The sequence below is a fragment of the Chanos chanos genome, chromosome 6 (assembly GCF_902362185.1).
Source record: "Chanos chanos chromosome 6, fChaCha1.1, whole genome shotgun sequence".
In the NCBI taxonomy this organism is placed as follows: Eukaryota; Metazoa; Chordata; class Actinopteri; order Gonorynchiformes; family Chanidae; genus Chanos; species Chanos chanos.
Genome location: NC_044500.1, coordinates 4,422,547 through 4,438,414, shown reverse-complemented (window position 1 = coordinate 4,438,414; position 15,868 = coordinate 4,422,547). Strand labels below are relative to the sequence as shown.

The window sequence follows — 15,868 nt, the reverse complement described above, 5'->3', positions numbered from 1 at the left end:
AATGGAGCCCGTTATTCCAGGACGGGCTGCCTGTGTCCACATGCTGCTGCTATCAAAGTGCCCTTGAAAACTGCTCTGGATTCCATGAGTCTTATCTTAAATGTGTGACTGCACAGGGGACATGCAGTTCAGGAGTCAGACCAAACTATGCAGGTGTAAGCTGGAGAAGCTAGGTCAGAGAGCGGGTAAATCAGCTTGGTTAAGACCCGTAGAAGTGCGAACGGCTTCCCACGACTTATACGGCTCTGTTAGCCACGGGAATGGCTGATTAGCTAACAGCTCATTTTTAGCATGGCGAGCTAAAGCACGCGTGGTGATGAGCGGTGCGAAAGAGGGCCTGTAGGCGATGCCAAACACAACAATGCTCTGGCACTGCCCTCCTCATTCACAACCACGTGGCACAGCAGGCTGCTCTCTCTGGAGCCATGTAAGTGTGCCTACAGACTGGGCCATCCTGATTGGTTGAAGGGTGAAAGGAGGCGTGTCCTTAAACCAGCTGCTTTCTCTATGAAAACACACACGGAACAAAGAACGTTTCTCATAGCTTTGGGCATTAGTAACGACAACTGTTGACACAAAAAAAGGAGGAGTCTTTAGTCTGTGTGTAGGTTTCTTTCTTTCTTTCTTTTTTTTTTTTTATTTGGAATGCTTAGTTTCTGCAAGAATACAACCAACATCCTGGTCACTGGCCGGACCTGGCATTGAGTGCACACATACGTACAGTAGCCCAACTCACACAAACCATCAATCATATCGAATCAACAAGCCAAACACACAATGCAATACAGCCTGTTTCATGATACTCAGCGCAACAGTTAGAGACTATTTACATAGAGACAGCGCTACTTAGACCCTTCTCTCTCTCTCTCTCTTTCTCTCTCTCACTCTCTGAAAACATCACACGGAACAAGACGCAGAATTCACGCGTAGATACAGTCCTCCCTCTATTCATTCATTCATCCATCCATTCAATTTTCCTCTCTCCGTTTTCTCTCTATGGGCAAAGCAGAACCCACATAGTCATATTCATCCATACACCCCCACCCCAAAAAACACCCAAAAAAACTATGTTACACCTGTATCTTGTTAAACTGGTATTTACTTTGGAACACAGGTGTACAAAGCCACTGGCATGAAAATGCTTGTCATAGGTGGTACAGTAGCCGGGTTAGGATACAGCTGTACACAAGCACATGCGCGCGCGCACACACACACACACACACACACACACTCACATACTCGAGACATACATGAACAAAGCACCCAAACTAAACAGGAATGTTGGTGCTATGCCTACGAAAACAAGGGCAGATAAAGCTGCATGCCAGTGAAATTGCATGAGGAGAGAGAGGTCACATCAAGGGAATCTTTCACTGCAGAGATCATTAGCACAGACACATAGAAACATGTACAGAGAGGGTGTTCCCTTGGCCAAACGGCTCAATCAAAGGCATTCATTCCAACTTGCCAATCATTCATGGCGCTTTGAGAATCTGCAAATCGAAAAGACAAGTTGCCTACACAATCAAATATCTGTAACTACAATCTTTGCTTTAACTATAGTCGTAACATTTTTTTCCCCCCCAATTCCTGAACGTGTTGACTGATATTTGAATGAACATTCTGACAACAGCAATGGTTACTAGGATATGGTTACTCTAGCACTGTGCACACCAAATGGTTGTTTGCTTAACATTCACCATATTAGACTGTGATATCTGTAATAAAAGCTTTTATGTGACTGTGTACTGACACAATAAATCTTCACAAAGTGCTTCGCCACACCCTCCTCTGAGTAAATTGTTCTGACAAGACCTTTCTGAGGGTATTTGAATTTGATGTCGTGATGGTGTATTGTGATTCTGTGGTAGTGTGGCAATTTGAGAGAAAGAGAGAGGGTGAGAGAGAGAGAGAAACAGAAAAGAGGCGAGAGAGAGAGGATTAGAAGCCTGTCATATATTTCTTTGGCGCAACCTTCGGTAGAGCATTTTTTCTTTTTTTTTCTGCAGTTGCCTTTCTCTGCCAGCAGAGGCGCTGTGTACTGCTAAATCCCTGTGGCTGTGAAAACAGTGTCACAGTGATTTATGACATGCTGTTCAACAGGGATATCCGGATCTTTCTGTGTTCTGCTCAGCTGTGCTCAAGATGACCTGTCCTTGTCTGCTCTACTGACTGTGTGTTTCGTTCTACTTGTGTATTTAAGATGCCTTATTTTTCTCTTAACTTTACCTTGTATCATTCAAAATGGCAACAAATCTCTCTTCTCTCTCTGTATCTTTAAAAATGTTTTTTTTTTTTTTTTTTACTGTTTTCTCTTTATTTTTTGGTTTCCGCTGTGTCCGTAAATCCCTCTCTCTGTTACAAATTCCCTCCTATTATCGCTGCCATTCCCTCTTTCTGACTCTGCCTCTTCCATTCTCTCTCTCTCTCTCTCTCTCTCTCTCTCTCTCTCTCTCTCTCTCTCTTTCTCTCTAACTGTCTCTCAGACCAGTGCATTGTGTTTGTCCTCTGGTGTTTCCTCCAGGAGCTGCAGCAGTAGTTCACTCAGAGGCTTGGCCACAGTCTGGTACCCGCTGGCACTCAGGTGCAGGAAGTCAAACATGTCCGTCCGGGAGATGGTACCGTCGGAGTGGACGAACTCAGAGCTGACGTCCAGGAACTGGACCGGGCCCAGTTTGGGAAGCCAGGAACGCAGATAGCCATTTACCGCCGTGTTCTTCTCACGCAAAGGGTTTGGCTTCTCACCCCGTGGCAACAGACCCTGACAGAAAAAGAGAGAGAGAGAGAGAGAGAGGGAGAGAGAGAGAGAGAGAGGGATGGAGAGACAAAAAAGGGGTAAGACAGGAGGATGAGGAGGGAATTCAGCCAGAGCTGCTGATCAGTATCAGCCTGTGAGGGTGCTGACAGAGACCAGAAAAAAATACTTGACCTCCAAACACTCAAACACACTTGACAGACACATTTCTCTCAGCCACACACACACACAAAGATTAAAGCCTAAACATACACACATATTTTCTTTAACAACACACATAGCCACAGAAATATAAAGCAATTCCAGACAAACTCTCACTGTCTCTCGCTCACTCACACACACACACACACACACACACACACACGTCCTTACCAAAACGACAATTTTGGCCTGTGGAAGTTGTGAGATGAAGAGCTGAGATATGGCCACCACGCCTCCCGCCACCTGTTCGGCTGTGTGCTCGTGATTATTGGTGCCCACCCAAACCACCACCACCTGGGGGCGACACAGAGCACACACACACGTTTCCCAACACTGAACCGTATCCAACAGCCCAGGCACAAGAAACACACATCTACACCCCTCCTCCTTCTCCTCCGCTCTGCTCTCAGAGTGGGACTGCAAACTGAACGCCAAATAGGAGCAACGCAAAGAATTCTCTGAGGTTGAAAAATGACAAAGAATTCTTTTTTTCCCCATACGTAAACAATGAGTATTCCCTTTTTTTGGGGGGGGGGGGGGGGATTCATTAACAGTTCTAACCAACTGAACTCAATGATCAGTTCAAGTGTATTTTTTTTTAAGTTACTGTCAACTTCTTCCCTGGGTGGGGAATATGTGTTTGAAAACGTCTGTCCTGAGACAAATGTTGTTGCAATGCAGCACTGGCAGTAAGAAAAACCGAAGGCACCAGACAATGTGTCCGTTCCTTATATTTAAAGGGTTAGCATCAGTGCCACTAGATCCAATGGGGGAGGCTAATGCTAACACAAAGCTACTGTCAGAGCCTCAGGATGGCTGCAACGCGCCATGCAAGTCTACTCCATCAAAGGTCTCTGTCCTGAAATTTAAAGGAATTTGAACTGGTCCCGCATGCACATCTCTCTTCCCAGGTTACCGCAGTCACACCACCCCCCCCCCCCCCCCCCCCCCCCCCCCCCCCCCCCCCCCCCCCCCTCCTTTCAGCTCTGGGTCCATATATATGAATATGAAGCTCCCATCATGTGACAGTATGTGTTACGGTTATGAAAGGCAACGCTGGTCTTAGACCTATATTCTTATAATGAGGGTTTGATGAATACAACCACTAGTTTAAAGTTTCTCCACCAATCCCATTTCCTACAGACCAAACCTTCGGTATTCCACACACAGACCCCTATTCTTTCTGTTAACACAAATGTTCTGATGAGTCTCCTAAACGCTCAGCTCCTCAAAACCCTGAAATATGTTCATAGGATGTCTGTGCAGCTTTCTGGCTGACCCTGTCTGAACACTGCTGCTACCCTCGGCCGGCTGAAGGCCACTACAACACTGAAACAAACAAACAAACAAACAAAAAGCTTTAGGGTATTACAAGGCCATAAAAGGACCATGGCTTCAGACAGAGAGCCTCTCACAGTCTCCTCTCCTCTCTCTCTTCATCCGTCATCTGAGCAATCTGGTTTTCATCCTCTGGCTCCATGTGTTAGTGTTTAAACGTCACTTAAGTGTCTCTCTCTCTCTCTCTCTCTCTCTTTTTAACTGTTGGAAATTCCAGCCCTTTGCGTCTTTGTCAGATTGACCACATCCATCCATCCATCCATCCATCCATCCTACTCTGTTCTATTCTCTCTAACTGTAGCGTGGTCCTGGTTCGAACCTGAGTGGTCCCAGCTCTGTTCCCTATCAGGACCTCCACCCTCTCTCAGTACCTTTGGGCGGATGTTCTGGAGCTCTCCGTTCTTAAGCCTCCACAGGACGTTGCAGGTGGTGTCGCCGGCGATGCCGAAGTTCAGAGCGTGAAGGGGTGAGAATAATTCCCGCCACACCTAAAACATGTTTTGCCGCGTAACGATGAGATTAGCGTTAAACACAACGGTTGTCATAAAGAAAAAAAAAAAAAGAACTGTCTGACCCACATTAACCAGACAGACCTACATCAGACATACTCACTTTCTTTCATTCTCTCTCACTCTCTCTCTCCCGATCTCTGCCACACACACACACTCAGACAGACAACGCTGTGCCTACATGCAAACACATGCCCTCAAAGTATCCTTTTCTTTTTTTTCTTCTATGAGAGCAGCAAATTCAAACAAGTGAGGACAACTGGGGAAGACATACAACAATCTCTCTCTCGCTCTGGCACACATGCGTGCGCTCACACGCACACGCACGCACGCACACGCACACGCACAGAATACAAGACAGATTAACCTGACATGAACAGATAGTGTGGCTGGAAAAACAGTACAGAAGAAAAGGCAGAGTCCCACCTCCTGTTGTTGCATGAGCTGCACCATCGAGTCCCCGATGAAGAGGACATCTGGTTCAGCATCCTTACACTCCTGCACAAAACGGTTATGCTGCAAAACACACACACACACACACACACACACACACAGCTGTCAATACAAACTCACACTCCTTATCCATGCCCTTGTGCTGATATGTGAATTAGGGTGAATATATCTCATCATAGCTTGTGTTACCCCGACTGCCCGGATTAGGTTGAATACATCTTATCATACCTTGTGTTACCCCGACCGCCCAGATTAAGCAATGGGCTAGTAGTGGATCTCTGTAGGACAGTCACCTATCTCTGAAAACAACTCCTCGCATTAGATCTGTGTTTTTGCCCCTTTATCTACCCTCCTTCCTTTTGAAAGTCACTCCAGAAAGGAGCAAAAAACTAACACAATCAAAGAAACGTCAGTAAAGAGAATAGCAGGATAACATGCTGGTGTTAGTGACTACATGGGCCTCTGTTACAAAGACATTCACTCAGAGTTCATGTTATTCTGTAAGAGCTCTTAGGCTGTGAAAGTTTTGATGAATACAAGCCACAACGAGTACACTATTCTTCATGACTTGATGATGGTAATAATGATGGAGCATATGGCAATTGAAATACAGATAGTAAATGACAAGATACCAGCTTCAGTTATTCAATTCAAATTTTTTTCCCCCCCCTTTCCTTTTGTTTTTCTTTCCTAACACTTTCCCCAAACACAGCTCACTGTTTTCACCGCCTTGTTCAATGACGTTTTCGCATGGAATGTTAAACGTCCGTATTAAGACCTTTAAAGATTCTTGAAGGAAACAGTCTTGTTTAATCTGTAATTATAGTTTCGATCTGGCACCGGGCTAGAGGAAACACTTGGGGCCCATTCTGACCTCTCTGGCACATCCTGTCTGGTCCAGATGACCCCATCTGAGAATCCACTTCAGTCTGCTCTGCAATATCATTATTGTGAGCTTTACCCCCTACACCACTAAGTCCTACTGAGACACACCAGTTGGACTCGCACAACCAGTAAAATACCGACCCCTGAACCATTTCATCAGTCTGACCCAAAACAAATTCGGCTTGTTCGCAGCTCAAATTAGACTTTTGTAAGCCGTTGTTTAAAAAAAAAAAACAGTACCGTATGGTTTCTGTCGGTATTCTATACGACATTGCACTGCACTGCACTGCACAAACACTAAGCAAGGTTGTTTCTTAATAGGTTCACCTGAGACATCCAGCGTCCGTCGCCCTGCACGTCTTCAACGGGCACGGGTAAAGCCGCTGGGTTTGGCTCTTCACCGCTCATCCTCCTGAACTGTAAAACATCAACGACTGCGTGTGTCATAAATGCTTGTAACAGCACGTTGCAAGAAACATTTACATACGAATTGTTAGTTGTGTTCACAGAATAACTGACAGTAGTACATAAATCTAACTAAACGCGCTGAAAAATGTTGAACCAAGTTAATACTGCGTTTTTGAACTAGCATCCATCCATCTGTTCATGGAGCAGCTAGACATGACTGACAAGTCGCGCCTCACACGAAGTGAGAAGTCTAACACTCACCAGCAAGGTAGCTTATATTAAAATGACTTAAATACAGACATACCTCGCGTTACTGATGCCAAAAAAAAGATTACTAACGAGACGTCGGAAACTTCTTGTCAGCGTATTTGCTTGCAGAGGATATTCTCTTTAATTATGTTTTGTAACGTTCCCTGCGTTGAGAGACAATCCTCTTGGGCCTTCTCCTCTTAATGACTACGTCTCTCAGAATTCTCGGAAGAGACTTTCAGTTCACTCACTGTTCTTTATGCTCTTAACCTCAGTGCCAGCGTATTGTTTTCTATCTGTTTAGACGTTGCTGATGATTGTAGTCGGTTTCTGTAATTGTGTTGACACGAGAATGCACCGAGCGCAGACTTACTTCCGTATCAATCACGATTGATCCTGTTGGCGCAGGATGTCCCGCCTTCTTTGGTAGCGTCAGGCGGAAAACAACCCGTGAAGGAGGGGTAGATCAGGCGCGCGAGAGAAAGAGAGGGAGAGAGAGAGAGAGAGAGAGAGAGAGAAATCTGTATCAAGCACGGGATAGCAGCAACTACACATGCTGAATTCAGTTCCCATTTTGCAGAAAGACTACGTACAAATGGTCTTGGTTCTATGAGCAGTCAAAGCTGTGGTCATATAACGGCATATGTGTGCTCAGCTTCATACTATTTAAGTAACTGAGATCATTAAGATGTAAAAATCTTCATCTGTCTATTTATCTATCAATATATCTGTGTTTCTGTCTTTGTCGTTTATGTTAACGTCAGATATTGGTTGTTTTGGTTGTACACGGTAGCTCAGGAGAAATACTGTCATATCTGAAAGGACTTGCTCACACTGAAGTGTTGTCAGGGGGAGTCTGCTTGTTAACCATCCAAAATACTGCAGCAGGTTGTCCTTACTCACTCTTCATTTCTCTTTTTTTGAGTTCGCCCAGCGAGTGCACGGCGATTGCATTTTTTTTTTTTTTTTGGAAGTCGTTAAATCATCGGTGTGAGAAAAGAATTTCCACGCAATCTTAAGTTTAAGTTATTGCATACACACACTGTGAACTCTGCATTTAACCCATCCAACACACCAGTAGTGAACACACACAACGGATGCAGGAGCAGTGGGCAGCATTCCTCTGCGCCCGGGGAGCATTAGGGTTAAGTTCCTTGCTCAAGGGCACGCAGCCGTGGATGTTGGGCCTGGGAATCGAACCGGCAACCCTCACAAGCCCGGTTCTCTAACCTTTAGACCACGGCTGCCCAAAAAAAAAAAAAAAAACGAGGAACGCTTCACGAATTTGGGGGTGGGGCATTGAATTGTATATAAAATCTAATTCTACATACATACATAAATGCATACATACATACATATATACATACATGCCTACTTACATATATACACAATTCACAAATTCAAAAAGCAATGAAACTGCTTCTGGGGAGGTAGACTTAGATTCCCGGCGAGAGTACACATCAAGAAATCGCAACATATTCAAGTAATACTGCCTTGTCTGTTGATATAGAGATACAGAGCAATACCTTCAAACGAGTTTTCAAATGCTCTGCGTCCCTTCTATTCTTTTGCTTCTCAGCAAATTCTTTATTTGTTTTAATGTTGGAGGTGACTTAGCAAAGAGCACGGATTGGGTAGGTGCACTTTCTGTCTGACTGCATTGATGAGTTTTCTGCGCGCCCTCCACATGCTCGCCCACAACTCTCACATTCCTTACAGCAGGGTGCGTTCCCAAGAGTTGTGGGGGGGGGGGGGGGGGGGGGGGGGGGAGTCTGAATTCGATTCTGAATACAGGGACGTCCCTGTTGTCATGGCAATAGCATTTTGCACCCTCATTGTTTTCGAGGCTGCACAGGATTTTATGGTGACATGAGCATTTTTTCATTGCTGCACAAAAGCGATGCATAGAATTGATTTGAAAGTGCCTGTGTCTTGTGTTGGTCGAAACTCTTTACGATGCACTCTCTCAGCATAAGCGTAACGGATGCGCAAGTCTTGGTTTCCAAGGCAACCGCAATACGCGTTCGAGTAGTGGATGAAGTCATTGTTACGCTAACAGTTGCTATAGTTACATCCTAGAGAGGGCGCTGCGGAGGGGTGGGCTACGTCATATGACGCATGGCGGGGGCGTGTCCGCTATGCGCGCTGCGCAAACGCTGCTTGTTGTTCCCGCAGAGAGGCAAGAAGATGGCGGCCGTGTCAAGCGGAGGTGCAGCTGGGTCCGCTGCGGCCGGGATTACGCACCCTACCCGACCGGCCGCAGGCATGGGCACCCAGAACAGAGCACAGCCTTCCGCTGGGATGAGCCACCCAAATCGACCTGTTCAGGCCACGGGGTGCATGACCAACCCCGGCCATCATCCTTCAGCCAGCAGGCCACCCCCAGCCCGAGTGGGCTACTACGAAATTGAGCGGACCATCGGCAAGGGGAATTTTGCCGTTGTTAAACTAGCCACACACATCATCACCAAAGCCAAGGTAAGACTGATGTCCAAGAGAGATAGAGAGATACCACATCAAGGCTGTCAACACGTTTCAAAGTGGAATTTTACACAATTTAACGTCCAGCACAGCTTTGGTAGCGCTCTCCGTTCCTAGGCTTAGATTGGGCCTTGATGGTGCTGTTGCTAGCTTCAGTAGCTGGAGCTTCGTTGGATAACTGTATTCTCTCTTGAAATTTGGTCAGTGTGTATATTGGACGCGGCATCTTTAGGTGAAATTTTCCCTCGTAACACCGTTGGAAGTTACTCGAAGAGTCGAAGATACAAGCGAGAGGACTTGTCAACGCAAAGGACGGATGGAAGGGTATCGCAAAGAGAGATGAGACAGCCGAAGAAAGAATTAGCCATTTAGCATATCTTGCTGCCTTCAGGCGGATTATTCGCTACCTATAAATCATACAAGGGTTTTCAGTCTGGATTGTGTTACCCACTAGTTTATCAGATAACAACGACGTTGTGAAGTAATAATTCAAATGTGACATTAGACTTATTACAACAGATGCAGCCAAGTGGATAGCTTGTCTGGTGGCTTGCTAAACGACTGGCTTTGAGTTTTTTTCCCCCCTCAAGTGCCTTCTTGACGCTAGTTTGCCAGTTAATAATATTAACAACGGTCATTGTATTTGAATAAGACTGGTTGGAGCGAGACCGTCAAAGCATTTTCCGACGGGTAACGTAAGACAACATAGAACGAATAGGATTACATGAATGTAAATCGTATATCAGGCGTTCATAGATTCATAGCGAGAATAACTGGCAACCGACTTCAGACAGCGAACTACTATTTTTATATCTGTGTTTATTAAGTGGTTGTTGTGGTTGCGGGACAGTCATTTCCAATAATCGTCGCATTGTATATTATGTGTTTGCTTGGCTCAGCATTTCCTTTGCCTGTTGGCGCTGTGATTGTTATGTTGCGAGTGTATGTTTTCGTGTTTGAGTGTGTGGTGTATTTTGCTTATAATGCAACTTCGACAAACTAGTTTGCCTCTGATAAGAATAATTTGATTGCCTTTTATTCGTTACTGTTCATTTGACTGTCCGCAGGCTGTTGTCTAACGAGTGAATCAGCGTCTTCGTGTGTGTGTATGTGTGTGTGTGTCACTGCGTATTGATATCCATTTGAGTCTGCGTATGTTTTTTGCATAGAGTGGGCGTCTTGTAGGCAGATGTACAGTTGGCAAGAGGACTTCACACAGGGTAGATCTCGTCTATCAGTATTTGATTCTCAGACGTGAAAACAATATAGAGGCAAATTACATGCGCAGTGGTTCGACGATTAACCTTAAAAGTAGTTTCCACTTATCAGCTGTCAGCGATCAAAACAGTTTCCCTTTACATACGGAGCACACGTTACATACAGTACATATATAAAACGTTCCATGTCCTTATTAATCTGCGGATCATTAGAGGTCAGCCCATAGGCTGTGACCTGGCTTCAGGCATTAAACCAATTTTAAGCCGACAGATCCGTGTAAGACGCTGCGGCTCAGTGACGCTTTTAGAGTCAGACGTTTGGTCAGACGTACCTGTATTTGCCTCGGTGTGTTGGTAGGAGGTGAGAGACAGTGGATTACCTGAGGTGACACCATTCACTACGTAATGTGGGCGTTTGAACATATTTTAGTCTTTGCTGTTCTCACCGGTTTCGGTCAACAACAACAACGCGATTGTTCGTGTTAACAATTGTTATACCGTTTACCGTCAGTAAAACCTCACCTTCCTACCTACGTGTTTTCTTTTTAGTTGGAGGTCGATGTAACTAAATCAACGTTATGATCGCAGATATTTCAGACATGTAGCCTATGCCACAACTTAATGGTTCGTTCTGAGTGATTTTAAGTACACACTTGCTGTCATTTGAGAGCCAGTGCACCTTGGTGATGTGTGCGCCGCAGTGCGAATCCGTTGTCGGCGAGATGAAAAGACAAGGCTTGCGTGGCGAGCAGCGAAGCAGAAATCGTGATGTTCCGAGAGTTCGTATTGCTCGTGCAGGTAACCAGGGTGAGCAGAGCAGATGATGCCTATTATCTCAGGCGGAGACGATGCCGATTTACCCGCGTGTGAAAGCGAAAGTAGTGTATGACACCATAGCACATGTATGGCGCAACATGTCATTTGACAGACGGGAATGCATGACTGCCTAATTTCTGCATTTGTGTGTGTGTGTGTGAGGCTACTGTGATTGGGGGTCAAAGCAGTCCCCTGTGAATGGTTTTTAGTGCTTAAGTTTACATGTTCATGCCACAGGCTTAGAAGATGTAGACTATCACCGTAATATTTTACTCTGTGTTTGTGTTCTTTTTAGGAATGCTAGTTATTAAAATTAAATAGCTTTCTATGTGCCATGACTACTTTGATTCTTGTATTCTTTTTGAAATTTATTTTCAGTTTTATTTTTGGCTAGTGCTTCTGTGTGTCTCTGACTGTGTGTCGTGTGGGTTAGGCCAGAGTGTGAAAATGAGCCCCACACTAGAGCTCTCTGTCACGGAGGTTTGCTGTTCTCAAGCTGCTCAACACCACACACACACACACACACACACACCTTCAGCATGTCTTGACCAAGGTATGTGTGTGTGTGTGTTTGTTGCAACATGTCAGTAATGGATGATGTCCCGATGAATGAGTATCAGTATGGTTGTTGTTGTGTTTTTTTTTTTAATTTCATCATTCATATGCATTACTACTATACTGCTATAATATTGATGATTTAAAACAAACAAACAAGTCATATGGGTTATTTCCCTTATATGGTCTTCATGTTTAAAGAACAGATACTGATGATAACTGGGTTCGAACCCTGGTCATCTCAGTGATACAAATAAAGTGCTGTCTTACTTCAGTAAAGACAGCCTTCACGGTTATGCCGAACAGTATCTCTTGTCTCTTGCGCCTTTAGAAGGTGATATCACCACTACAGTCTGATAGCCCTCCACACTCTGTGTCCTGGTCAGGACAGATATTAGTCCATACTGTCTGACAAGGTGGAGGTGTAGTGTACTGACCCTGCGTTGCCTGTTCTAATATTTACAGGAAGACCTCTGAAAGGTAAAAGCTTGTAGTTATACATTGATGACCTGTATTTCACAGTAACCTATGACCCAGGCTGCCAGAAAATCAAATGTGATAAGAACTCCTGTGTATTCAAATCCTTCTGTGAAATGACAAAAAAGAGAATGAATGAGTGAGTTCATTTCGATGCAGACGCGTGTCCAGGTCCGGTGGGGGGTGGGGTGCGGCGGGGTGGATTTGTGGCTGACTGGATGAGATCTTTGAAATTGACAAATTATACCTTTCTTTTGTTAATCCCTTTGACTTTCAAAAAACCTTGTATTTTGTAATCTCAGGTCAAATGAGGCTATCCGAACTGTATAATACATCAGAGAACCTTCACCTCCCTACAGCTCGGGTCGTATTTTCTCACAAACACAGGATCACTTTTTTTTTGAACCCTTTACAGTAGAAACAGTGTCATTCTGGCGGCGCCAGACTGTTCGCCCGTTTGGATTAGGTTTAAACCAGTCTCTCTCTGCTCACGATGCTCCGGGTCTCCAGTGAAAATATCACCCTGACCCTTTGCCCTCGGTGTTTTCTTAATCAGTTCACAATTACTTAACAAATGTATGACTCTGATATTACACAAAGATATTACGTGTGTGTGACCCTGACTCTCTCCAAGGGCATTTTACGCAACGCCTAATCAGCCAACGCTCTTGTCGCCTTCCTACTGGCTGATCGCTGTCCAGTTGCACAAATGGAGAGAACGGTTGGTGTTCAACCTCTAAAGATTACCGTAGAAAAGTTGACTGGTTCTATTTTTAACATCTTGTGTAGATTCTGGGTAGTCTGGCAGTTCTGGATTGGCCAACACCACAAGTCTGTGTCCTGTTTGCTGTGTTGGTTCAGTTTTTTTTTTTATTTTTTTTTTTTTTTTATTTTAGGACTTAGCAGAAATGCTGATGATGGTGCAGAGCTAAGTAATTCACTTTACCAGCAAGTTTGATGCTCTGCTTTCATTCATACAAACCTTTTTCTTTCAGCAGCTGATAACGAAACAGCTGTTAATGTCTCAGAGATTTTGACAGCAGTATGCAGATACCTCAGAAGGTCGGCGTACAACACAAACGCAAGCAAACACACACACACACACTCTTTTTCCCGACTTACTGTCTGTATTAGTCATCATTAATCTTTTGTGACCACAGTGAAGAGGAACATGTTTGCGGTTTAACTGGGTGAAGGAGACAGAGTTGACCACTGTTGGCTATTGTGACCATGCAAAAGGATGGACATCTCTAGGTAAATAACAGGACCCATCCTTCTGCAGACTGTGAATTCAGTCGGCCCTCCGTATCCATGGCTTCCGCATCCGTTGATTCAGCCAACTGCACGTCGAAAATATTCGGGGGGGGGGAATTGTAGAATGTTCCGAAAAGCAAAACTTGAATTTGCCACGAGCTTGAATCCAGGCACATGAGGTGATGTGTAGGCACACCCTGCTCTGTGTAAAAATGTTACGTTGTTGCCGACATGCATGTACTGTGTAGTTGGGCCTACGATGGTTGCGTCTGTACTGAACATGTACAGACTTTTTTTTCTTGTCATTATCCCCAAAACAATACAGTATAACAGATATTTACATAGCATTTATATTGGATTAGGTATTTTAAGTAATGTATAGATGATTTAATGTATACAGGAGGATGTGCGTAGGTTATATGCAAATACTACGCCATTTTATATAAGGGACTTGAGCATCCACAGACTTTGGTGTCTGCAGGGGGTCTTAGAACAATCCCCCGCAGCTACGGAGGTACAACTGTATTTGATAACGGTTTAAATTAAAACTGCTTCTCAAAACTGATTAAGATTGTATTAAAAGACACTTTAGAATTCATGAAACAGCCAGGTATCCTCGCCGTCATCATTATCATTATCATCACCTGACTTTTCACTAACAGTGTAACACCTACAGGTAACCGCGCTTCAGTATTCTAAGAAGAAAACCTTGCACGGGGATCTCTCAGTATCCTGTGCATTCCATTGAGGCTGATCATTCTGTTGTCGCCATGACATCGTTTATGACATCACTGGCCACTCCTTCACCTAGCCTATATTCTCCAGATTATCTCACACAGTGCGTATGGCCTTTTAAGAGTCTGCCAAACCAAGTCTCCTGCCCCTGCTTGTCTCCGCGATGAGCCGCGGCGCCTTTCCTCTCCTCTTTACCCCCCGGAAGCTTTGCTTTTCTTTCTTTTGCTGCTTTTCTTTTCCTCTTGTTTGGCCCCATCTCCGCGAAAGCTTTGATTCGCGCGTGGAAAGAGAGGCCTTCATGACTGCAGTCAGGGTAATGTTAGTGGCGCGTGCGGTGCGAAGATTTCGTTATTCTGGGCGATTTGGTGGTTCTGATCTTAACACCCTGCCTCATCCACTTCACAGCACCTTGTTAGAGCGGGTTGTATGGAGCGCACAAAAACCCCATTATTTAGGGAATGTTGGTTTTATTCACCCTAGTCCTGTCTTTTATTTTTCCTCCATCTTCCCTGCTTTTGTTCTGGCAGGCAAAAGTGATTTGCATTTGTGGGTCTGTTTCTTTCTCTCTGCTTTCTTCTTGGCTTTTTTAGGTAGCAGTGTAGGAATGAGCTTTCTGCCAATGATGACATCGGAAGGTGGTCAGAGCATCACGATCTCTGATCCAGAACTGCCTTTTTTTTTTTTCTTTTTTTTTTTTTAAGAACTTCTGGGTCCTCTCTATCAAACTCCTTAAGAATAAACAGTCAAGTTCCACCTTCGCATTTCTGATCTCCACCTTTGTGGCCTTAATCTCCACCTTTCCACCTTAAACCTCCACCTATTTGTCTTAAATCTCCACCTTTTAAACCTCTGCTTTCGCTCCTGAAAACTCCACCTATGCGGCATCTGCCTCCACCTCTCCACCTCTCTTATGGTTACGTGTGTTAGATGTCGTTATTTCTTTGCTGAATACCGAGTCCTGTTGTCCCTAACAGTGTTTGACTTTGAACCCGTGTCAGCTGTGCACTTCCATCCCTGGCTCCTATTGATTTTTTTTTTTTTACCTCTGCTTTCAAACCGAGACCTGATCTCTTCTGGAGAACTGTTTGTTCTGACTCCTCAGCTGCTCACACGACACCCTCTGGTTGGTTGAATACGGGGCCGGATGTACTTATGACACTTGAACCTTGAACCAGAGGGATCGCTCTTTCGAGCACTATGACAGCGATAGGTTTGAATGATATGATGTGTGTTCATCTGTTCTTTGTTTTGTTTTTTTTTTGTTTTTTTTTTCCCTTTCCCCCATATTGTTTACATTAGCCAAAGAGCCACTAGCTGGGCTTTCTGAATGTCTGGTTCCCAGAGGCCACCCCCTGGTCTTCTGTTGTCTGTGCGCTCCAGCCCCTAGATATAGGCCCATACCTCATAACTTCTCACATGTAGTTGCTTGTTCTAAATCAGCCGATGCCCCGCTAGCCTCTCTCTCTCTCTCTCTCCCTCTCTCCCTTTCTCTCTCTCTCCCCCTCTCCCTTTCTCTCTCTCTCTCTCTCTCTCTC

At 44.7% G+C, this 15,868-nt stretch overlaps 2 protein-coding genes across 2 annotated transcripts in view; one reads left to right on the top strand and one right to left on the bottom strand.

The window, feature by feature from the left end:
- Positions 1-2,470: 2,470 nt before the first annotated feature.
- LOC115814755 (platelet-activating factor acetylhydrolase IB subunit beta-like) lies at positions 2,471-7,168 on the bottom strand. Its single transcript, XM_030777697.1, has 6 exons — positions 6,854-7,168; positions 6,469-6,558; positions 5,230-5,319; positions 4,666-4,782; positions 3,128-3,250; positions 2,471-2,761 (listed from the first exon to the last, which is right to left on the bottom strand). The coding sequence occupies exons 2-6, from the start codon at positions 6,547-6,549 to the stop codon at positions 2,483-2,485; spliced, it is 690 nt and encodes a 229-aa protein (XP_030633557.1). The 5' UTR covers positions 6,550-6,558; positions 6,854-7,168; the 3' UTR covers positions 2,471-2,482.
- Positions 7,169-8,997: 1,829 nt separating this feature from the next.
- Positions 8,998-15,868, top strand: part of sik3 (SIK family kinase 3) — a 34,521-nt gene continuing 27,650 nt past the window's right edge. The window contains exon 1 of the mRNA XM_030777164.1: positions 8,998-9,276. Within this exon, the coding sequence (XP_030633024.1) occupies positions 9,064-9,276 (213 nt within the window). The 5' untranslated portion in view covers positions 8,998-9,063. The remainder of the gene's footprint in view (positions 9,277-15,868) is intronic.

What these genes read in the sequence shown, in the direction of transcription:
- LOC115814755 (XM_030777697.1), bottom strand. Translation starts at nt 6,549, where the DNA reads ATGAGCGGTGAAGAGCCAAACCCAGCGGCTTTACCCGTGCCCGTTGAA. An exon ending in TCCAGAACATCCGCCCAAAG is followed by an intron (nt 3,251 to 4,665) that starts GTACTGAGAGAG and finishes TGTCGCCCCCAG; the next exon opens with GTGGTGGTGGTTTGGGTGGG. An exon ending in AGGCCAAAATTGTCGTTTTG is followed by an intron (nt 2,762 to 3,127) that starts GTAAGGACGTGT and finishes TTTTTCTGTCAG; the next exon opens with GGTCTGTTGCCACGGGGTGA.